The sequence below is a fragment of the Oncorhynchus nerka genome, linkage group LG4, assembly GCF_034236695.1.
Source record: "Oncorhynchus nerka isolate Pitt River linkage group LG4, Oner_Uvic_2.0, whole genome shotgun sequence".
Lineage (NCBI taxonomy): Eukaryota > Metazoa > Chordata > Actinopteri > Salmoniformes > Salmonidae > Oncorhynchus > Oncorhynchus nerka.
This window is the reverse complement of record NC_088399.1, coordinates 66335411-66358994: the sequence shown is the minus strand read 5'-3', so window position 1 is coordinate 66358994 and position 23584 is coordinate 66335411. Positions and strand designations below refer to the sequence as shown.

Here is a 23584-nt window from a genome sequence, read left to right as displayed (position 1 = left end):
CTCAAACCAGTTGAGACGGTTTGGGATGAGTTGGACTTCAGAGTGAAGGAAAAGCAGCCAACAAGTGCTCAGCATATGTGGGAACTCATTCAAGACTGTTGGAAAATAATTATAGGTCGGGTGAGAGAATGCCAAGAGTGTGCAAAGCTGTCATAAAAGGCAAAGGGTGGCTACTTTAAAGAATCTAAAATATATTTTGATTTGCTAAACACTTTGTTACTACATGATTCCATATGTGTTATTTCATAGTTTTGAAGTCTACCCTATTACTCTACAATGTAGAATTTTTTCTAAAACCCTTGAATGAGTAGGTGTGTCCAAACTTTTGACTGGTACTGTGTGTGTGTGTTTATATATATATATATATATATATATATATTATATATATATATATATATATATATATATATATGCCATTTAGCTGACACTTTTATCAAAAGCAACTTAGTCAGTTATAAGTGCATACATTTTACATATGTGTGGTCCAGGGAATCAAAACCACTATCCTGGCTTTGCAAGCCCCATGCTCTACCAACTGAGCTACAGAGGACCAATGGTCACTGTGCTGGTGGTCAGGCATCGCATTAGCATGCACACACACCAATTACTGTACATCCCCCATAACTGACATCTGATTAATCATGTATAAACATTTTCACAGGTCAGTGTCACAAGCAAATGTGTTTGTTCAAAGTTGAGGGACTGCCATCCAAGGACAAAAGCACACACACAGGCAGACTGGCATTCACAGGCACAACACACTTTGTGTGTGTGGGGGTATGTGTTTTTGTGCGTGCAAATCTGCTCTTGCACCAATCCATTCATCCTCTGCTTGCAGCAATCCAATTCTGGGTTGTTACCATCAAAAGTCTGAACACAAGAATGCATAGGAACGCCGAATGCCGAACACCGTCGGACCAGATGGATTATCTAAGGAACATACTCCGTTTGGTACCAGTTTAAAAAAAAAACATTAACACCACACTCTTTCCTCTATTGTTCGAGCTAGATAGTTTGCTTTGTTCATTGAGTATATGCTAGCTAGCTATCTACCATTGCAGCTGACCTGCTAAAGTATGCTAGCGTTAGCTAGCCAGCTAGCTCTAATTGCAGTGTTGGAACCTGTTCCATTGATAAATTGTTTATCTCACGCAATGTTAACTTATCCAATCTTTTTACTGGCGCTGTGCAGCAGGCACGTATTATGCAGAAACAGTAGCTAGCTAGCTAGCTAGTTAGGGTTTTTCTTTCAGATTTTTTTATTGAACAGAATAAAGTCAGAGTGATAGCGTGTAAAGAATAGGAGAGTGACAAAGGGCTGTGGGTTAGATTTGAACTCATGCAGACACAGGTATACATGTGTGCTGGAGGCAGTGACGCTAACCGCTAGAACACCTAAGCCACAGAGTATTGGGCTCATTAGTACTTCCGATGTGCCATTAAGATGGGGAGGGGTGGGCTTCATTCAGAGCAGTGGATGACAACTTTCGTACCAAATCTGACAGCCCTGACACAGCCCCTGGCTGCCTGGGAAGTAACGCATATATTACCGCAAATTAAACTGCCTGGCCTCTGATGTGCCTTTGGCCAGCGCTCCCGTGTCACATGTCCTCCTCTTGCTCTTTTTCTCTCTCTATGTCTGCATATCCCTCTCACTAGGTCACTCTTTCGCTCCTTGTTGTTTCTCCCTCTCTTTCCCTGTACTTGCTCACTGCTCTTTCTCCTGCTGTCACCCCAATTGTGTCAGGTCTCTGATGTTCTGGGAGTGGAATTTACTGTGTGTGTGTGTGTGTGTGTGTGTGTGTCTGTAGCCTCGATGCCACCTCTTTCATTCTCCCTTTCTCTCGCTCAGACACACACACCCTTATCCTTGTCACACAGTACTGGGTGCCCACTGCCCATCTGTGTCACTGTGATCCATGCACGCACATACTGGTACACCAGCGGAGGTTACTGAGAGGAAGACGGCTCATAATAATGGCTGGAATGGAGTGAATGTAATGCTATTAAACACATTCATGTGTTTGATACTATTCCAATCACTCCATTCCAGCCAAAATACTCTGTTCCAGCCATTATTATGAGCCGTCCTCCCTGTCCACTGTGACACACACACCCACACACACACACACACACACACACACACACAGGTCGACAGCAGAAAGAGAGACCTATTCCTTGACTGGTACTATCACCGGCAGAAACATGCAATGTCCTTCTGTCGGCCTTGGTAAACATGTTTCCCCCAAGCTATTAGCATTCATGCCAAAACACTCGTAGAAAAACAGAAAAGGCGGCGGACAAATGAAATGAAAAACTCATACTACAAAAGGTCACGTTATTACATGTGACTCAAAGGGCTAAAGAGGATGATGATGGGATCTACGACGACAGGCTGCAGGTTAGAGCTGCTACTCTCAAAGTGACCTGAGTGTGCAGTACATGGTCAGTTTTGTGAATGCATATTACTCTTCCTCTACATGCTGAATTATGTAGGGCTGTGGTGAACAATAATAAAAATACAAAATCAATGCCATTGTCATTAATGGCATTGGGGCCGCAGGTAGCCTAGTGGTTAGAGCGTATGGCCAGTAACGGAAAGGTTGCTAGATCAAATCCCTAAGCTGACAAGGTAAAACATCTGTCATTCTGCCCCTGAACAAGGCAGTTAACCCACTGTGCTGTCATTGTAACTAAGAATTTGTTCTTAACTGACTTGCCTAGTTAAATAAAAGGTAGGAAAAAAGGACTACATTACCCAACACTCAATCCCCCCCTTACCTTGTTGGTCAAGCCTGGGATCTACAAAGCCCCAGTGCTGGTAGAGAGCTGCCAGGTCGTGGGGGTTGTAGTTCTTCAACAGACCCAGGATGTCCATGTCCACCGGGGTGTCTCTGCTGTCCCCAGCAGTCAACTCCCTCTTCCCATGGCCGAAGGCGGTGGTGGGTGCCAGGTACCCACTGCTGCCCTGCGCCCCAAACATGTTTGTGACTGACCAAAGGTCTTGACCTTTCAGGGCTGCAGGGGGATCCTGTGGATGGCTGTGTGGGTGTGGATGGGGCTGGGGGTGTAAGTGAGTTCTGTCTGGGGTAAGATGGGATGTGTGGTCAGCCCTGCCATGGTTCCTGGCGAGAATAAAGCCGAGGCCCTCTTGCGGAAGCAGGCTTCCCCCGGCAGCAGCCCGATGATGGCTTCCAGATTTGGGTCTGCTTGTCGACTGCTGGGAGAATCCTCGGATGCTGGTTGAGGCGGCGGTGGTGGTGGCGGCAGGAACTTTAGGGTGGGCTTCTGTTTTTGATCGGGCGCTCTTATTTGCCACCTCCCCCGTATGGTTTGGGAGGCTTGACAACCTCTTCTTTTGAGGTAGGAGCAACTTCCCACCACCAGTGGGTGACCTTGTGGAGGTACGTGACCCTGACACCATGGCCTGGCTGGTGTTGGACTGGACAGTAGTAGTTGTGGTGCTTGTGTGGGTCTTTGCCCTCTTGGTGCCTCCACCTGAAGGTTGCGTGGCAGTGGAACCTGGGGTTTTGGTGCGCTGGGACCGGGGCACTGGGAGCGCTGGGCAGTCTTTTCCTTCCAGGAAAGGCGGGGGCCCCGTGCGTCGTCCAGCAGCCTTGGAGCCCTTGAAACAGGTGACGTAGGGGGCCCACTTGGGGGCCAGGGAGCTGCCACTATCCACCCTGTGGGCCACACGCTGGTGGATCCACAGCACCTCCAGGTAATGGGTGGTGTGGGTGCAGAACGGACACTGGTGTCTGACTAGCTTACCCTCGGACAGCGCTGCCACAGGGTTTGCATCACTATCCTCCTGCTGGCCCTCGGGCGGGGCAGACAGGTTGAGGAGGCTGGCGTTGATGATAGATTCCTGAGAGGATTGCCCTTTGACCTTTAGGCTCCTCGAATTTTCAGACTGTCCGCTCGATGCTGCCCTCTCCTGGCCAGGAGGATTCCAGTAGGGCTGGCTGAGCAGTGTGCTCTTCAGCCGGAGATATTCCATGTAACCTGAGACTTTGGGAGTGCCGTGGCTCGGGTCTTCTATAACTGCTTCCAGTATGTGATGACGTGCATCCCTGATGTGCTTGTGCAGCTTGTGCATGTGGAACGTGAGGCAAGAAGGGTCGCTGGTGTGGAAGTCACAGTGCTCGCAGAAGTATGGCTTAGTATCTGTGGATAGCAGAGTACAGGTAGACTAAGCTCACATTGAAAAACAGACATTTTAAGAAAATGAGCTTCAGCAAGGTGTGAAGATTTAATAAGCTTTCACAAACATGTGGATGAGAGAGAAGGACATTGTAATGCTACTTTTCATCAGTCCTTTTTAGTCATTTAGCCTAACAACTCAACTATTTTCAATACATGCTAAATTCAACCGTGTTCATGTCCAACTTAACTTTTACTGTTGAATGAAGCCTTCATGAACCCTTAAGTATATTCCAGAAAACATTCAAACAAATGTCAAGCTATATGAATGGTACAGAAAGGTTTATGCCTCACAGTACCAGATGTATAAGGGCCTTTCATATTCCTTTATGTAGGATGAGGGGTGGAATGGGCAATCCATGCCACACGATGGCGCCATAAAGCCATATAATTTGCAGTGGCACCCTAAAGGCAACTGTTGAACACCCATTTGACCTGTATGAGTACTGCTCCATGACAACTGCTTCTAACTGGAACACTGAACTAAGACATCCACTTCCATACTACTTCAAAATGTGAGAAAAGTGCTACAGAATAATACATATATCTATCACTTTTTGCTTGTCAATGTCATGAGTGTAATTTCAAACATTACAAGACTATTACAAACTTGTGAGTTGCTATTTATGAGCATATTTACCATGTAACCATGTTTTATTTGTTTTATTTCACCTTTATCTAACCAGCTAGGCCAGTTGAGAACAAGTTCTCAACTGCGAACAGGGCCAAGATAAAGCATAGCAGTGCGACAAAAACAAAACAGAGTTACACATGGGATAACAATAAACGTACAGTCAATAACACAATAGAAAAGGTCTATGTACAGTGTGTGCAAATGTAGTAAGATTAGGGAGGTAAGGCAATAAATAGGCCATAGAGGCGAAATAATTATAATTTAGCATTAACACTGGAGTGATAGATGAGCAGATGATGATGTGCAAGTAGAGATACTGGGGTGCAAAAGAGCAAAAACAAAATAACAATATGGGGATGAGGTAGTTGGGTGTGCTATTTACAGATGGGCTGTGTACAGGTACAGTGATCGGTAAACTGCCCTGATGCTTAAAGTTGGAGAAGGAGAAATAAGTCTCCAGCTTCAGTGATTTTTGCAATTGGTTCCAGCCATCGGCAGCAGAGAACTGGAAGGCGGCCAAAGTAGGTGTTGGCTTTGGGGATGACCAGCGAAATATGGTAATGTCTGAATTTTTGGGGGGATTATTTCATTATTATTACTGTTAGAGTAAGGAAAATTGTTCTGATTATTATTTTTTTTTTTACCCTTTTTGTGATATCCAAGTGGTAGTTACAGTACTGTTCCATCGCCGCAACTCCCTTACAGACTCAGGAGAGGCGAAGGTCGAGAGTCACGAGTCCTCTGAAACATGACACCGCCAAGCCGCACTGATTCTTGACCCGGAAGCCAGATGCACCAATGTGTCGGAGGAAACACCTTTCAGCTGGCGACCGAAGTTAGCGTGCTTGTGCCCAGCCCGCCACAAGGAGTCGCTAAAGCGCGATGGGACAAGGACATCCCGGCCAGCCAAACCCTCCCCTAACCCAGAAAACGCTGGGCCAATTGTGCGCCACCTCATGGGTCTTCCGATCACGGCTGGCTGCGACACAACCTGTGATCGAACCCCTTGTCTGTAGTGACGCCTGTAGCACTGAGATGCAGTGCCTTAGACTGCTGCGCCAAGAAAAATGCTCCTTTTGAGGATTACTTTTTTCAGAAATGTTCCCTTTTCAATCAGGATTTGAAGTGTGAATACAACTAAGATGCCTTTTGTCATGTAATTTCACGAAAATCGAATTCTTGTTGCTAATCTAGGTGATAGTGTGGTTTTGTCTTACCTTCATAGGTTGGGTCCCTGATATTATTCCTCTTTATGGAAGAGGCAGACAGAGAATGTTCTTGTCTTGGTGTGCTGGGCTGACTGGAAGAGTTTGATTTGGTGGCTTGCTTGCTGGCTTGATGACCATCTTTCACCTTTTTCTGCAATATTCCAAACGTCTCTGGGCTGAGCCCATTCAACAAGGTGCGGCTATTTCTACTGTCACCATGCTGGTGGGAGATCCCACCGCAACCACCATTAACAACAACATCCTGGGAACCTTTCTTCTTCCTGCTTTGGGAGGAGTCCAGCTGCCTCTTCCGCTTCTCCTGTTTCAGCGGCACATACTCGCCTTTCTCCTGGTCAAACACCACGTCGGCATCCGCCAGCCTCTCCTCCCAGCCTAGACTTTTATCTGTCACCTCAACCACATGCCCTCTGGTGACCAACTGCCAGGCCTGGTAACTGCATACCGGGTCCAGCTCGGGGATCCGTCTTCCAAGATTCCCCTCTATAGCTGCCTCTCCAGCCCCGGCTGCCCTGAGGTTAAGGCATTCCAGGAAGTGACTCTTGGCGGCGGGTGATGACGAGCCATTTTCGGGGTCTTGCTGCAGTGGCTTGTTGGGGGTATGGCTCTGCTTGTGGACCCTCTCGTGCAGCCGGAGGGTCTTGCGGTCGTAAAAGAAGTTGCCGCAGCCGGCACACAGCTCGTAGAGACAGTCATCGTTCACCAGGGACGCCGGCTCCCGGGGAACCCCGTTGAGGGTTGTCGGGGACTCGCCGCTGTCACCACCCCCAGCCCGCAGCTGGCTTTTGGCCCGATGAATCCGCATGTGGCTCTGGAGGAACCAGGCCTGGCGGAAGCGCCGGCCGCAGATGCGGCAGCCATGGTCTAGGGAGCCGCGGTGCTTCTTCATGTGGGCCTTGAGGAGCAGGGCCTGGGAAAAGACTTGGCTGCAAGACCCACAGGGGAAGGAGCCAGCACTGGCCTCCTCGACCCTTTCGTCCATCCAGTTGGTCCCTCCCGGAAATGAGTTGCCCTCAGCCGTGGTTTGTGATTTGTCCTCCTTGCCGTCATTCTGGATCACTGCGTCGTCATCTTTCTTCTTGGTGCTTTTCTTTTTTGTCTTGCCATTGACTTTGTGCTTCTTGGCCGAGGTGCCTTTGGAAAGGTTGTTGTCGGGACTAAGCAGTTGCTGGGGGTCTCTCTGTGTTTGTCCTTGCTCCCCATCCTCCTCCACTTCCCCCTCCCTTTTCTTGCCTTCCTCTTCTTTCTTGCCCAGGCTTCGGCTGAACAGGCCCAGCTTGTGGCTGCGGATGTGGACTTTCAGGCTGCCCTTCTGGGCCGCCCGGTGTTCGCAGTAAGGACACTTGTACGGCTTCTCTCCAGTGTGCCTGCGCATATGCTGGGACAGCGAGCTAAGGAGAGGGAAGCTCCGTCCGCAGAGACCACAGCTGTGGCCAGAGGCCATCGCATTGTCCCCCTCCTGGTCACTCTTGACAGCGTCGGCCTTGCTTTGGTCCGCCCGCTCCTGCTTCGACACCACCTCCATGGGCTGTGGCAGCTCAAGTGTCTGCTGATCCCCAATGAAGAAAACTGACTTGTGCGTTCCAAAGTCATAAGGTTCTCATAGTGATGAGGGATAGGTCTGTAGATGTTGGATTTTCTTTAGCAATCATTAAGACTGGAGAGATTATCATTAAAAACACCTAAAAAACAAGAAAAAACAATTAGGTCATATTATAAATCTAATAATAGGTTTTATTATAACCACGCAACCAATACAATAACTGACATCTGTTAGGCTATATTTACAACCCAGAGACAGACGGAGGCAGACGGGGACAGAGCGAACACAGTTCTCGGACGGAGCTTCTACAGCTGCACCATCGAGAACATGACTGGTTGCATCACTGTCTGGTATGGCAACTGCTCGGCCTCCGACTGCAAGGCACGACAGAGGGTAGTGCGTATGGCCCAGTACATCACTTGGGCCAAGCTTCCTGCCATCCAGGACCTCTATACCAGGCGGTGTCAAAGGAAGGCCCTAAAAATTGTCAGTCATGGACTGTTCTCTCTGCTGCCGCACGGCAAGTGGTACCAGAGCATCTAAGTCCAAAAGGCATCTTAACAGCTTCTTCCCCCAAGCCATAAGACTTCTGAACAGCTAATCAAATGGCTACCCAGACTATTTGCATTGCCCCCCCCTTTTACGCTGATGCTACTCTCTGTTTATTATCTATGCATAGTCACTTTAACTCTACCTACATGTACATATTACCTCAATTACTAACCGGTTCCCCCGCACATTGACTCTGTACCGGTACCCCCTGTATATAGCCTTGCGACTGTTATCTTACTACTGCTCTTTGATTATTTGTTACTTTAATTTCTTATTTTCTTTTACATATCTATTATTTACTTAACACATATTCTTCTTAAAAATCGCATTGTTGGTTAAGGGCTTGTAAGTATGCATTTCGCTGTGAGGTTGTACCTGTCGTATTCGGCGCATGTGACAAATACAATTGAATTTGATTTGATTTGACAGTCACCAGGAGGTCAAACAGAGGGGAAATGCTATCGTGCTGCAGTCATCAAAAACAAAACAACGCTATGACCATACAAAGAGCACCAACAACTTTGTCTAGAGGACTAGCCTCTATACAATGACGGTTGCAAATATGTCGAAAATACACATCCCATTCCCTGGTACATTTAAAATGATTTCATCCACAGCTTACGTTTGCATACATTTTGAAAAGAGCTTCTCGCATTGGGCCCAAGTGTAAAGAGTTTACATAGGACTACTACTATTACTAACTAATCATCATGTTCACATACGGTCGGTTCTTTGAATGTGTATGTTTCACTGTCACAACGTAAGAGAGTGTTACGTCTGTGCGTATTTAAGTTTTATAAATGTAACGGCGTGTGTTAGAGAGGAGAGGGAGAGAATTTGCATTACACTCACTTTTGAATGGCTATTGTCCACAACAACAGGATGATTGATGGTTATCCTTAAAGGAAGCGTACACTGAAAGTGTGTATGTGTGTGCGTGTGAGTGTCCTCTGTTCCCCATGCCTTAATTGCATGTGTGTACTGAAGCATGAAGAGGTGCATTCAGTCCTGACCAGTCAGGATGAGGCCTCAGGGCCAGTCCACTCCAAACCGCATCAATACGCCATTATCAACAAACTACATTTCTTTATCTCGCAGACAAACAAACAGGCTGAGACAGTCACACACGCGCAGACAGACACACACACACACTCGCAATACTAACAGCGAACGTCAAGGTCACATTGAGTGGTTATTAATATGACGGGAAATGTAATGTCATAAACGAACAGTAGTTAACCTCACTCATACAAGAGACACTGAGAAAAGCACAGATAAAATAATTATAAAAATGGGGCAGGTGGCATCAGCATCGTTAAGAGGAGTCAACTCCTCCTACACTATAGATACCCTAAAGTAAAAGAAAATGTGAGCTGTTCCTATATCAAAGAAACAATGTGTTTATTATTTACGTCGAAGACAAAGATGTATCTTTGTGAAGGGGCATCTGTTCCAAGTTGTGTTTTTTATTTTATTTTTGTGGATGATACACACATATCCTTCACGGGCCAAGTAATTGGCGGCAGGGGGATGGTTTCCCAGACCACAGCAGAAGATGGTGCCTTCCTTCTCAAAAACTATAACGGTGCGCAAAGTGCCCAGGCTCTCTCTTAGAGCCAACGCAGTACAGGCAGCCGCGGGAAAGGAACACCATTGTGTCAGCTGCACCAGAACTGTCACATTTCGTCACGTCTCGCCCTCCAACCATTACCAGGGGGTCCTACAGTGGCCATTGTTGGGCAATGGGGCCTGCAAAAGATGTCTAGGGGTGAGAGAGCAGTGGCGGGGGGGGGGGGGATGACAAAAGAGACCTATCTGTCCCGTTTCAGGCCACTCTGAGCCGTGCGTGTGTGCGCGCGCGCGTCCCAGCATGTCTGTGTGTGTGTGTGTGTGTGTGTGTGTGTGTGTGCGTTCTGCTATGGGCTTTTCACTGTGTGTGTGTGTGTGTGCGTTCTGCTATGGGCTTTTCACTGTGTGTGCTCTTCCAGCGAAACAGCCAAGACACTGGCATGGGCTCCAGAATGGGAGTTGAGTTAGACGAGTGTGGTGGCAGGTGTTAAGAGGGCAGACGCTGAGGGATTAGCGTACAGACCGAGTGGCACAGTGGCTCTGTATGGTGTGTGTGTGGGGGGGGGGGGGTTAGTGGAAATTAAGGGGTTAAGGTGACGGGTGATGATGGGTTAACACAATGGGGGATGGTGGGATGATGTCAGAGCGAAAGGAGGCAACAGATGGTAGTGGAGGGCCATCAGGCCTGTGTGTGTGTGTGTGTGTGTGTCTTACAAGCAGACTAAATGAGTCATCCCCGGTAAAGTTTTTTGGAGGGTATGAAGTGTTTTCAACTAGGTACCAACTAGGTCATTGTTAGGTTTGGGGTCTTAAAATGCCATACAGCAACCTATCCTAATAGGCAGCAACACCATCTTTTATAAAAACTCTCACAAAATGTTTGACAGACATGAACAACTCCATGGTCAGACTTAACAATTTCAAAGGAACATTTTGAAAAAACACATTTTACTTGAAGAACAATGCAGATGCAAAGTTTGGTAACAGAATGACTGTTTGTGCCGGCATTCTGTTACCAAACATTTGCATCTATACTGTTCAAGTAAATGTGTTTTTGTAAAAAATGTCTGGAAATTATTCCAAGTTTCCCTTGTGCATAGAGTTGTACGGTTTGTTGAACTTTGCAATCATTGGTTTTTGTTTGACATAGATTTTAAAGTAAAAAATCTGCGTCTCAACATAATTCTGTTGTCCGTGGACAACAAACTTTCCTGAATTGAAAACACACACAAAAACAAACCAAAAAGAGTATTTCTATGAGAGGGTTTAAACACATGCTGTGTCACTTAGTGGAGTGAGAAGACGTCTGACAGTGTGCTGTGTGTTCCGATCCCTCTAACCTCTGGCTGTTCCTTTATTATGTCTCTGTTCCTATAAATCTCTGTGATCTTCCAAAGTCCAAACTAAACAGAAATGGGCCTAATAGAGAAGGCAAATGATCTTGAATGATCATCGATTTGTGCAATAGACAACATAGCAATTAGAAACAAAGAGCAAAAAGAGGAGATTTGAAAAACAAAAAGTACAGTCTGCAATATTTACAATTCAAAACAAATGTAAGAGTGTGCCTTTAAAGATGTATTAGCTCTACGTTGAACTTTACAAAGAGGGTAAGCTCTATTGAAGATGAGAGGGGCAGTGTTCTCTCAGATGATCTACATAAAGGAAGACAATACATAATGTAGGCCAGGGGTTTCCATCCCTGTTCCCGGAGAGCTACCATCGGTAGCTCTACCTGTCGGTTTTTACTCCAACCCTAATCTAGCGCACCTGATTTGTAATAATTAGCTGATTGATCAACTGAATCAGGTTAGTTACAACTGGGGTTGTAGCGAAAGCCTACAAGAGGGTAGCTCTCCAGGAACAGGGTTGGAGAGCCCTGATATAGGCTTTTAGCCTAGCTAGATAACACATTCAATGAAAACAGAGATGTGACATTGACTTCAAGATGCACACACACAAACAAAAAGCAGGACACGTCGATGAATGATACACACAGGCGCAGATAGCCAAACATATTGCTATGAGCTGACTTTTTCTGTACAGTCCCACTCTCCCGCTCTCTTTTCTTTGGCAGATGAATAGCCATGTCCAGTCAGCTGTCCTCACATTTATTCAGCCTGACGTCCAAACCAGCTCAGCATAAACTCCCCATGGCCAGGGCTCTGGTGCTGAGCTAAGAGCCTGTGTGTGTGTGTGTGTGTGAGAGAGAGTGTGTGGTGCGTGAGAGACAGTATGTGAATACATGCATGTGTGTGGCTATGCGTGCACGCACCAGTGAACCTGTGTCTGAGTATGTGAGTGTGTTGTCTGTGTGTGATGATTAAGTCACCCACATATGCTCTCTCAACCAACTGCAAGCTGTGCCAACATAGCCACTAGTGCTAGCATGTGACAGTCCTTATGCTAATGTTATGCTATACAGTGTGCTTCTGTCAGTGATCCAAATTTGTGTCTTGCCCAATCCCAAATCAACCTCTAGACCCTACTCCCGCCCAGATCTGTAAGGATTGGAGTACACAATTCCTGTGAGTTTATCAAAGGGCAAGGTGCAGCTATGATGATATTGCTTACAACTATCCAATGAATTCAGATGCATAAAGACTATGGGTCAATTAGGCATTGGGTGAAATTATCCCAGTGATTCACCTTGATTATTTGTAGGTGGAAGATTTTTTTTTTTAAATACATAAGACAGCATACAAAACAAGAGACCAAGACAACATAAAACACAACGAGAACCATAGTAAATTGAGCTATTGAGATAGGCAGGGAGACGCCTCCACTTTGATCACAAAGGGATGCTCTTTGGTCCCAAAGTGTCCCTATTTTGGCCACAGAGGGTCCGCTCCAATGTCCAGCTAAAAAGAGACAGACGGAGGTGTGAGAGGCGACACGGATGACAGCCGTCTGTCGTGGTGAGGTCACAGTGTAGAGGCCCTTTAAACGAGGCATTGTTTACCAGGCCGCGCGGCAGCTCCAGCGTCCGCCACACTGACTAACACCCTCTACATTGTCTGCCTAATCCACATCCTGGAGGCCCACTGTGTTATAGACATGTCAGAAACACTGTGTTATAGACGTGTGAGAAACACTGTGTTATAGACGTGTCAGTAGCACTGTGTTATAGACGTGTCAGAAACACTGTTTTATAGACGTGTCAGTAGCACTGTGTTATAGACTTGTCAGTAGCACTGTGTTATAGACGTGTCAGTAGCACTGTGTTATAGACGTGTCAGTAGCACTGTGTTATAGACGTGTCAGTAGCACTGTGTTATAGACGTGTCAGTAGCACTGTGTTATAGACGTGTCAGTAGCACTGTGTTATAGACGTGTCAGTAGCACTGGGTTATAGACGTGTCAGTAGCACTGTGTTATAGACGTGTCAGTAGCACTTTGTTATAGACGTGTCAGAAGCACTGTGTTATAGACGTGTCAGAAGCACTGTTTTATAGACGTGTCAGAAGCACTGTTTTATAGACGTGTGAGAAGCACTGTGTTATAGACGTGTCAGTAGCACTGTGTTATAGACGTGTCAGTAGCACTGTGTTATAGACGTGTCAGTAGCACTGTGTTATAGACGTGTCAGTAGCACTGTGTTATAGACGTGTCAGAAACACTGTGTTATAGACGTGTCAGAAACACTGTTATAGACGTGTCAGAAGCACTGTGTTATAGACGTGTCAGAAGCACTGTGTTATAGACGTGTGAGAAGCACTGTGTTATAGGCGTGTGAGAAGCACTGTGTTATAGACGTGTGAGAAGCACTGTGTTATAGACGTGTGAGAAGCACTGTGTTATAGACGTGTCAGAAACACTGTTATAGACGTGTCAGAAACACTGTTATAGACGTGTCAGAAACACTGTGTTATAGACGTGTGAGAAGCACTGTGTTATAGACGTGTGAGAAGCACTGTGTTATAGACGTGTCAGAAACACTGTTATAGACGTGTCAGAAACACTGTTATAGACGTGTCAGAAACACTGTTATAGACGTGTCAGAAACACTGTTATAGACGTGTCAGAAACACAGCCCACTGAGTAGACGTGTCAAATATTGTGTGGAAACAAGAAACTGCATGTCTGGGTAAGAAACACCGTTTATAGATGTGGTCCACACAATGTGTGTGATTGACATCTATAAACAGTATCTCTATAAGCTAAACAGAAATTAGGAAGTATGTCTTGTCGCCATTGCGACTATAACCTAATTCTACAGTGAAACACCGCTTTCCCAAATCAACAAAAAGATCTAGTCTATATCCCTCAGAAAAGCAAAAAGGTTCAAGTAATTGTTAAAATAAGAGTAAGATATGATGAAGTCTCATGTTCCTTCTTTGATTTAACATTATGGTATAAGAGGTGCAAAATGTGCACTAGTACAAACGCACAGCATGTCTGGCCCTTAAAGCAACCAGCAGCTGGTGTGGTTATGCTGCTGCTGTGTGTGTGTGTGTGTGTGTGTGTGTGTGTGTGTGTGTGTGTGTGTGTGTGTGTGTTCAACTCTCCACCCGGTTACACAACAAATACACAGGGATTACTCTTGATAGCATGTGATGAGCTGCTCAATGAGCTGCCTTTTAACATTCCAGGCCTGCTACACCACTGCAATGTGCTGGAGGTAAACCAGGGAGGGATCTTGAGCATGGAGATTGAGGGAATGAAGAAAATGCACGCAAATGCACACAGACACACACACATATATAGCTCCCCTAGGTGAGTTTAAAGCCTGATTTTGAGTAATTCCAGAATGTTGTGTATATGAGGCGGTGTTTCCTGTATTTTCCTGGTGGGCCTGACAGTGCAGCACAGACCTCTCCCTCTCTACAGCCTCGATTGGTCGGTGTGGGAGACACTGGAGTATAATCTGGTGGCATTAACTTGCTCTCTAAAAAAAGCACTCTCGACAGGGATTAGATTATCATGGTAAGGTCAGCTCAGACTCCCTCTCTCTCCATCCAACCCTCTGTCTGTTTCTCTGTCAAACATAGTGAATATAATCATTTGAAATGCTACAAGGGTCGAATACCGAAATGAGAATATCTAAAGTAATATGGCCCAACACATATGATCCATCTCATCCAATTCATCAGATTTCGCAGACAGCACATCTTTTACATTTAATTACTGGCAGCCTGGCAGGTTAATGTTTTGTAGAATACTATATACAGAGATTACAATGAGCGTAAAATTACTAAATGTATACTTATAACAGTATAAGTGCCAATTTCCTGATTGATCAAATTGTAGGTGAAATTGGTGGAAATTGAGGCTGAAATGGTGCTAAACATAGTGATAATCCTAGTATCGTATAGCCTGGCAATAAGCACAACATTTTCAGATGCATCTCTGTCATGGTAAGAGTAAAGAGTAAGGAAAGCTTACATAATGATGAAATGAAAGGCACTGCAGTCTAAAGTCGGTAAAACATATAGCCTAAGGCTGTGTAGGCTACATCTACGCTATCACTCTTATGTAGCAGGAAGTAACTACCCACAAAGACAACAGATTAACAACCAATTTAGTTTAGCATTGGATTGAGTTGTCAAAAAATGTGAATTCTACTTGAAATAAACCAAATCATTCAATCCTATTGTCGATATGTAGGACAGGAGTTTTTCAAATATGATAAAATGCCATATCTGAAACATTTTTACAGACAAAATCCCCATTAAAAAATAATATATATATATATTAGTTGGTCAATAGTTAGGCTGAATTACTTGTTAAAAACAGTATTATTAAATCATTTGCACTCTTGCAGTCACTAAATAAAACCAATAGTTTGTAGAAAAAAGAAGGAATGGGATCACTGCTAGGGTACACAATAGTAGGTATTTTTGTAAATAGAAGGTGCTCTTTGGCCATTGAGTGCAAAGTACATCTGTGTACTCCCTGATGAAGGCCATGCTGCCGAAACGTGTCAGTCTTTAATCCTTGTTCCCTTCAACATGCCATACAAATAAACGCAATTTAATTAGAGTGCCTTGATCCTCCTTGCATTTTTAAAGGTGCAATATGCAGAACACCCTCCACCATTTCCTGGTTGCCAAAATTATAATAGTTAGCCTAATGTCAGTTAATGTGACAAAACAAGCAATGTCGAGAATCATTGTACCATCAAAACCGCTGTGAAATACATGTTCAATAACCAAAAACATTGTATTTTCAGCTAGTGTATAAAACCGAAAGTAAAAGATGCAAAACTTAAGACCAGGAAACCTAAAAATAGCACACATAGAATAGATCTACATCTTCTTAGACTTGCTTTCAATGAGAAAGAAATGTGCCTTACAGATATGTCTGTGAATTTGGTTGGGTCTCCAAAAAAACGTTTCATATTGGAGCTTAAAATGTACAGTTTGAGCATTTACACATCATTTGTGGGGGACCATTCTAATGAAGTGGTATCCAAATCGGTCCTCATTTCTTGTGTGCATTTAATTACAGCTGGCTGCATCGGGATCAGGTTCCCTGAGGTGGTGCAGCATCTTTTCCAACACCGCCTCATTGGAAGACTATAGTATAGGTAACTGGACACCCATCCAATCTTGTCTTCTTCTCCCTGTCTCAGAGGGCTGAACAGAAGGGATCTGGGACTGCCTCGCCTCCTCATCTCCCATCTGGACAAATTACCAGTGTTTTCCCTACAGATGTGAGATCTTAATTTGAGCCAGTTTGCTACAGCAGGAAAATAATCCTGCAGCAATAAAACATTTGAATTATGTGGATTGGAATTCATGGACATTTTTGTAAGGGTTGAAAATCAAGTCTGAAATTTCAAACAAACTTCAAAAGCCTCTGTAAACCTCAGATACACTACAAGTTTTACATGTCCTGACATGCAGGAAAGTTTTCCTGCAACATGATGATCAAATTACGATTTTACATCTGTATATTGAAATACAGACAAGGCAGCCCCATAATCAATATGTTTCCCCTCCCCTACCTCAGAGAATTTGGCTTCAAGTCTTCTCATTTAATTTTTTTATTTGGGCTGTAATGGATGGTGATTCTGAAAATAAGAATCTATGGGCATTGTCTTACGTCAGATAACTCAACGATTCCGCCTGCAGTGATATGTCTCGTATCTCACAAAGAGTAATGGGATAGATCAAAAGTAGTTTGGCTATATAAGATCTGAAAATGTTACCTACAGTAGGTAACATTGTCTGCTGATCCCCATTTCTCCCTCAAAACAGTTGATCTAAGCTAAAACAATGAATATGTAAATAATGTTGATGTTTTTTGGGGAGAAAGTCACCCAGTTTTACATGTAGCTAAGGATTATTGTACTTCAATGGGAAGTATTTCAGAATTTTGACTATGGGCATGAAAGCCATCATAAATGTGTCCAACATTAGCTTGCTAGCTGACCAGTCACTGAAACAATGTTGCTAACCAAATAGCTACCAATTTAGTGCTCCATACACAATATTGAATCTTTCAAAAAAAGCTAGCTAGCAATATACTGTAGTGGTACTAATGCTTACACTGAGTTTTCATGAAGCTGCTGTGCTCAGCTGACTCAACGATACAACGTAACGTTAGCGATTGCTGAGAAACGGACTGATTTCTGATAACTGTCCCTCTTAATTTTGGGCCTGCTTGTCTACAACTTCATGGTAATTTAAAAAGGTTTAAGCAAGGTTTTTATGTAGAGCTAGCTAGCTAACTAGCTAAATATGTCTGTAAGCTAGCTACAATAGTTAGCTAAGCCGCTGATCAAGTCACTGCACTGGCGACTGACGTCCTTGTACATAACTTTTGCAGGAGATAGCTCCGCTTTGTTTTTATTTAATTGCAAACTATTAAATCACTGTCACAACGTTTGCAATTATATAGCTAGTTATTCTGGTTATTTCATGGAGAGTCATGCGAGAGTGCAGTGATATTTGAGATATCTCAAATTAGGAAAAAAAAAATCATTTTTGAATGGCAGATGCTCGGGAATACAAAAATGTTAGTATGAGTTCCATGTCCTACAAGACAGGTCGGTTGAGGGACGAGCGTCGCGTAGAAGTAACGCCACCTGTCGTAAGACAATTAATCCAAGGGGTCAATACTACAGCAATAGTGGGAGGAGAGAGGAGAACCATGGGAGTATGAGTTTTCCCAGCTGATCAATCTTGGTTAGTTTGTATCTACCCACAGTCAGACAGACCAAGAGAACATTACCACTCAAACGGGAAACACTATAGATCGGAGCTGCCTTAATGAGTAAACTCATGGTCTTACTGCTTTATCGACTTCCCTTGGTATTTTATCAATCAATTAATGTCATGATTGAATGGCTGGAAAGTCTGCAATGCATCTATTTGAACGTCAACCATAAGGAAGCATGATCAGACACAGAAAAGAATGAAGCACTGACACAGAATAGGCAGGAACTCAGATATGAAAAGGTGACATAAACTTGATTTCAAATGGGACAAAAAAAGAAAGAAAGGTTGCTCAGCAACTCCAGAGGACATCGGTTTTTATTCAAGTCTAGTGTTATAGCAGACCGTGAATCAATGGGGTGATGGAGTTTGTCTGTGTAAACGCAATGTCAGTTTTCAACCCAAACAACATAACTAACTCAACTGAATGGTTTGTAATCACATTTGCAATGGACAAATAATACATTAAATGCTATATTAAGTCAGAGATATGAATATTAACTTCATCGTATGAAGTGTAGCTACAATAACTGCCTTCGTGACAACGGGCTTCTTTCAATCTGTATTGCGGAGGCGCAGCATTACAGTGTGATTGAAATTTAAAGGCAATTTTCCAGCGTTAGCAGAGGATCTATCAGAAATGACCTTTCAATTTCGATAGCGCTTCAGAAATACAGATTGTAGGGACTTTTGGGGCACTATCCAATGTACCGTAGAGGTCAGGGGTGGGCAAACTTTTGGCTCGAGGGGCACATTGGGATTTTGAAATTCAACAGAGGGCTGCACAGATTTTTTGGGGGGACCGTTTTTTTTAATCAAAATCAATGAGGGTCAGAAAAGGGGCAGTTATTTTGGAACTATTTTGTTCCATTATAATTTCTACATGCTTTCTATCTAGTTGTAGACGTTTGAGTGTGGCCTGGAGTGTTTTTTTTTAACCCAAAATAATAACCTACCACAAAAACAAACAAAAAAACACAGACTGTAGTTTTCCCACCCCTGGTATTAGCAGTAGCACAAGGCAATTTGCAGATTTAAAAAGTAACAATGCAACCACTTGCATGAAACCATATGAATAATAAGTTGCTTAAAACTACATGACACCTCCCAATATAGTTATCTTAACTGACTAGGCCTAATTTGCAGAATAGCAAGTAGAAGAACAAATGTTGGCACCTATATCCATTCACTAATCAGGCAACATGTTCCCCATCTGTATAGAGTGGGAGACCTTAGTGATTTTTAAAATTAAAGATGCCTAATATTGGCCCTTAAGTGCCACTGTGTACTGTATATACATTTTGTTCAAACCCATCTGGTTATTTGTTTAACCTGATTGAAAGCACTGTACCAGGACTTCATTTGAAGCATGGTAATGCTCAAATTATCGCAAAATTAGAAAGCCAAAAACAGGAACAGTAAGCATCCTGAATGCTGCCAAGACAGTCACATGAACAGCCTCTATGGTTAGATAGTCGATCCTCCTGTGTCACTCTATTTAGTACCAACATCCAAAGAGAAGATGCACCTTCAGCATAATCTCTCTGATGAACATACACACTAACGGATGCACAAGCACACAAACAAAAAAACACACACCATGCCAGAACAAAGTCCCCTGCCCACATTGCTCTCAGTTGTGGCATTGCCAACTGACCAGAGCCAAGGTCTTCACCAGACACCAGCATGTGTGTTCTAAACACAGCTGCCGCAAGTGAGCTCTCTCCACACACACACACACACGCACACACACACGGCTCTCTCTCTCTCTTACCTACAGTACATGTTGACTGCCCACTGTCCTTAGCATGTAGAAATAACACACTTCTACTTACACACACCAAAACCCCTCTTATTTTCTCCACAGCCTTTACACACATTATTGCACAAAGAACTTTAAGCAAAAGGACACTCACGGTTTGTGTTTGAAAGATGTCAACGATGTTATGCTAAACTGTCATTCTTGACTATGAATGGTGTTTTTCAGTTTGTGGTCCACAGTGGCACAGCAGAGAATTTGCATACTACTAATGATGCCACTACTGTACCCTGTGCCTGATACAGGAGGTAGGTTATTCAGAAAACTGACCTTACAGTAAAGTGCAGTACATTTCTACAATGCTGTAGATTGGATCCTACTTCTATTCAGCATAATAACAATGACTTTGATGGGGCTTAACCATTACTATTAGGCTATTGATTATATGAGGTCATCTTTTTTTAAGCAGGTTGTCCTGTACCATAACACTGACCCGCAGCACTAAGCGGCATGAATACCCCCATCATGGTAATAATACACGAACTGCAATGATTTCAAGATCCTACCTATCCACATGATTTCAATACAACTCTTTCGAGATAAACCCTATCGCTGAACAATCTCAACCTCCCTCCGCCATGTCTACCCCCCCCTCCCCCTCCCAACCCCACCCCACCCCACCCCAGCCGCCACGTCTCTCCCACTTAATCTGTATGATTAAATCATTTTTCCTTGCCCCTAATTTTTTGGGGGGACGGCAATACTCTGCCTGCCTGATAGTTGCTGAGCATACTCCCGATTGATCGCCATGCTGAGAAGATTACCCTAATAGCACCGGATTACCTCCCCACATGTTGGCCACACGCGGGGGGATGGTGTGTGTGTATGGGGGGGGTTATTTAAATAATCATCTACCCATCCATCTATCTCTAGCTCCTATGTATCCGTCTGCCTGTCTACCTACAATATCTGTATGTCTGCATCTGTCTGTACAAAAAAATATCTGTCTGTCTTTATGTCTGTCAAATCAAATGAAATGTTATTGGTCGCGTACACATATTTTGCCGATATTGCAGGTGCAGCGAAATACTTGTTTCTAGCTCCAACAGTGCAGCAATACCTAACAATTCACACAAATCCCAAAAATGTAAATACACACAAACATACATACATGATGGTGTATATAGACATTATGGACAATATATGAATAGAAAAGGTGTGTACAGCAGTAGTTATATAGGATTAGCTTTGACTAGAATACAGGATATACAGATGAAGGGGGTAAAACAGTATGTAAACATTACTAAAGTGACCAGTGTTCAATGACTATGTACATAGTGCAGGAGTCTCTAAGGTTCAGGGTAGAGTACAGGGTGGTAGTCAGCTAGTAACAGTGACTATGTTCAGGGCAGGGTACTGGGCGGAGGCCGGCTTGTGGTGACTGTTTAACAGTCTGATGGCCTGGAGATAGACAGACAAGACAGACAGTCTTTCAACCATCCAGATCCATCTACAGGCATCTTTCTCCATCTATATACACACACATCATTACTTTTACAGGCCTCTAATCATCAAATTACTATATGTCACATCCTATTTTGCCAAGCTTTATGTCCACTGCGTCAGGCTTACACTTGTTATGTTTTCTTTCAAAGTGCAGGACTATCCAGGAGGCAAGTCACCCAAGCCATTGTTACTTGGGTGACCAAAGGTTTTTGTAAATTCTCCCTAGTCACAAGACTTAGATTTGAAAGTGTTGTGTTAGTGTCTCTGGACATGGCTGACCATTCTACAGCATGCTGTGTGGATACCTACCTGTAATACAGAAATACAACTCAACATGGCGATGGTCTAACTGTCTTTAGACAAACTGTCCATATTTTCGTTATAGGTCTCCAACGTACTGTGGTGAGAAGGTTAAACAGCAGCAACAGTTGAAGAAGGACAAAGACGTTCAAATATTAAATTTGCCTGTGTGGGTTTTTAGGCAGTCCAGATGGAGTAGACTGAGAAGCCATTGAGCGAGTGGAGAGAAAAGGAATTCTAGTAATCTGTTGCTGATCTTGTACAATAGGCGCCTTGTTTCTTGTTAGGGCCCCTCACAAACACAAGTTTGTGTATGTGCACTGACAATGATAGCACCAATAGTCTGCCTTATGAATGTAAAGAGGCAGAAATATATGGTGAAAAGGATAAGCAATTGTGTGACAGCAGAGTAGGCCTAGCCTGTTTTCGTTATCTGTGGAGTCAAGTCAAACATGACACGCTGTCTCTAATCAAGTCAAGTTGTCTTCAATAGACATTATAGATCTAGATATTATAGAACCTTCCGAGCTGCCTGTTGAACATCAAGTTCGCACTGTGAATTAATTAACCATTGAAGGACGGTTTATCCCCTCCTCTTCAGAACAATGCACTTGTGCTCAACCTTTTTGGGGACACCATGAAAAACAATAATTAAAACAATGGCAAATATTTGCATATGGACTTTCGGAGCATAACCTAATATCACTTGAGTCTGTTTCCATCTTTAAAGTTAAAAAAGTCCCTTACCTGACTATAATCAAGGGCTAAACGAATTTGTTCTGTCCTCCAGTAGCCTAACACACTAGAATAAAAAAACAAAAACGCGATGACAGTAGCCTACATCCGTTAAAAAGTTGTCCAATTATTTTTGCGGGGATAATCCTCCAATTATATGTTTATAGCCTCTTGCATGAATTCCTGGCGTGATTTCTTACTGCGCTCAATATGCCCGAAGTGCAAAATTTTAGTCGGGTCGTTTAATCATGGTCTCCATGTCCCGTTTCGACTCGCTACCCTTGAAATAGAATCGGCTTAGTACTCGACAGACTTAACAGTTACAAGCAATAGGCTTCAAGACAAAAACGCATCAAAACAAAAAAGTAGGAGCTAAGCTCCGCCCTAAGCTTCCACCAGACCATAGTTTCTGTAACCTAGGTATAAAAACATTGTATGACAAAATTAGGCAAGATTTGATCTAATTTCTTCAATGGAATGCGCTGTTGAAATAATCCCTCCACACTGCCTCTACACGGACATCCACCGCCAATAAATAAACAAATAATTATGTAAAATAACCCGCGAACCCATCACCGTTTATAAAAACGCTTGTAAATGTAGGTAATGACAGCCTATAATCGTTCTCTTCTTACCTGTACGTTGTTGATGTTATTAAAAACCTAAGGGCAGAGTAGATGACTGTGCATCGATGGCATACTTCAAAGTGAAGATGTCTGCGTGACGCCACCTCCACAGTGGCTGATAGTTACGTTATCTCTGTTTTGGATGTGTAATAAAGTAGGCTAGCTACCCTGACTCACGTAGCCTAATAACAGCTCTCAGCAATCCTATGTGGCTGAATGGAATTTCACAGGAGAATAGTCGTGGGTTTCCATTGTTGGCAAAACAAGTCAAATGTTTGTCAAACTAGTGTGTCAATATAATGTAATTATTTAATTGACCGACATAACTTTCCCAATCATACCGCTCAAGAGATTAATCTGTATCCACTCATTATTGTAAATTGCTCTGGATAAGAGCGTCTGCTAAATGACTAAAATGTTTTTAAAAAAATTTAAAAAATGTATGTAGGCTACCTACTATTGCCACTAGCTGCTCAAATAATGCCTTCAAGTCTCTCTCCTACTGCATTGTCACAAGTGCAAACACGGATGCAACATTGATTTCAATGTTTAGAAAATAAATACAAAGCACAAGGTAGAATTCTATTATTTTATTAAGATTAATTTGTAAAAGGAGGCAAAAACTTAGCATGTAAAATCCAACACAAAAGAAGGCAATTTGAACAGTGTAAATGGACAAGGAGAAGACAATAAGATTCACCCATCTGGTCCAATATTACTTGTATTCATTCAAATGGACATATTTGGTTCCAATTTAGATTTACAAAAC

General features: G+C 43.5%; 1 protein-coding gene across 2 annotated transcripts in view; it reads right to left on the bottom strand.

The window, feature by feature from the left end:
• LOC115128479 (zinc finger protein 516-like) overlaps nt 1-22973 on the bottom strand; it is a 28046-nt gene extending 5073 nt beyond the window's left edge. Inside the window, exons 1-3 of one of the 2 annotated variants that reach the window (XM_029658340.2) lie at nt 22825-22973; nt 6055-7745; nt 2782-4167 (exon numbers count right to left, since the gene is read on the bottom strand). In XM_029658340.2, the coding sequence (XP_029514200.1) occupies nt 2782-4167; nt 6055-7588 (2920 nt within the window). In that variant the 5' untranslated portion in view covers nt 7589-7745; nt 22825-22973. Of the gene's footprint in view, nt 1-2781; nt 4168-6054; nt 7746-22201; nt 22641-22824 lie in introns of those variants that run through there. The other variant, XM_029658341.2, reaches the window with a different exon arrangement.
• Between the last annotated feature and the right edge of the window lie 611 nt (nt 22974-23584).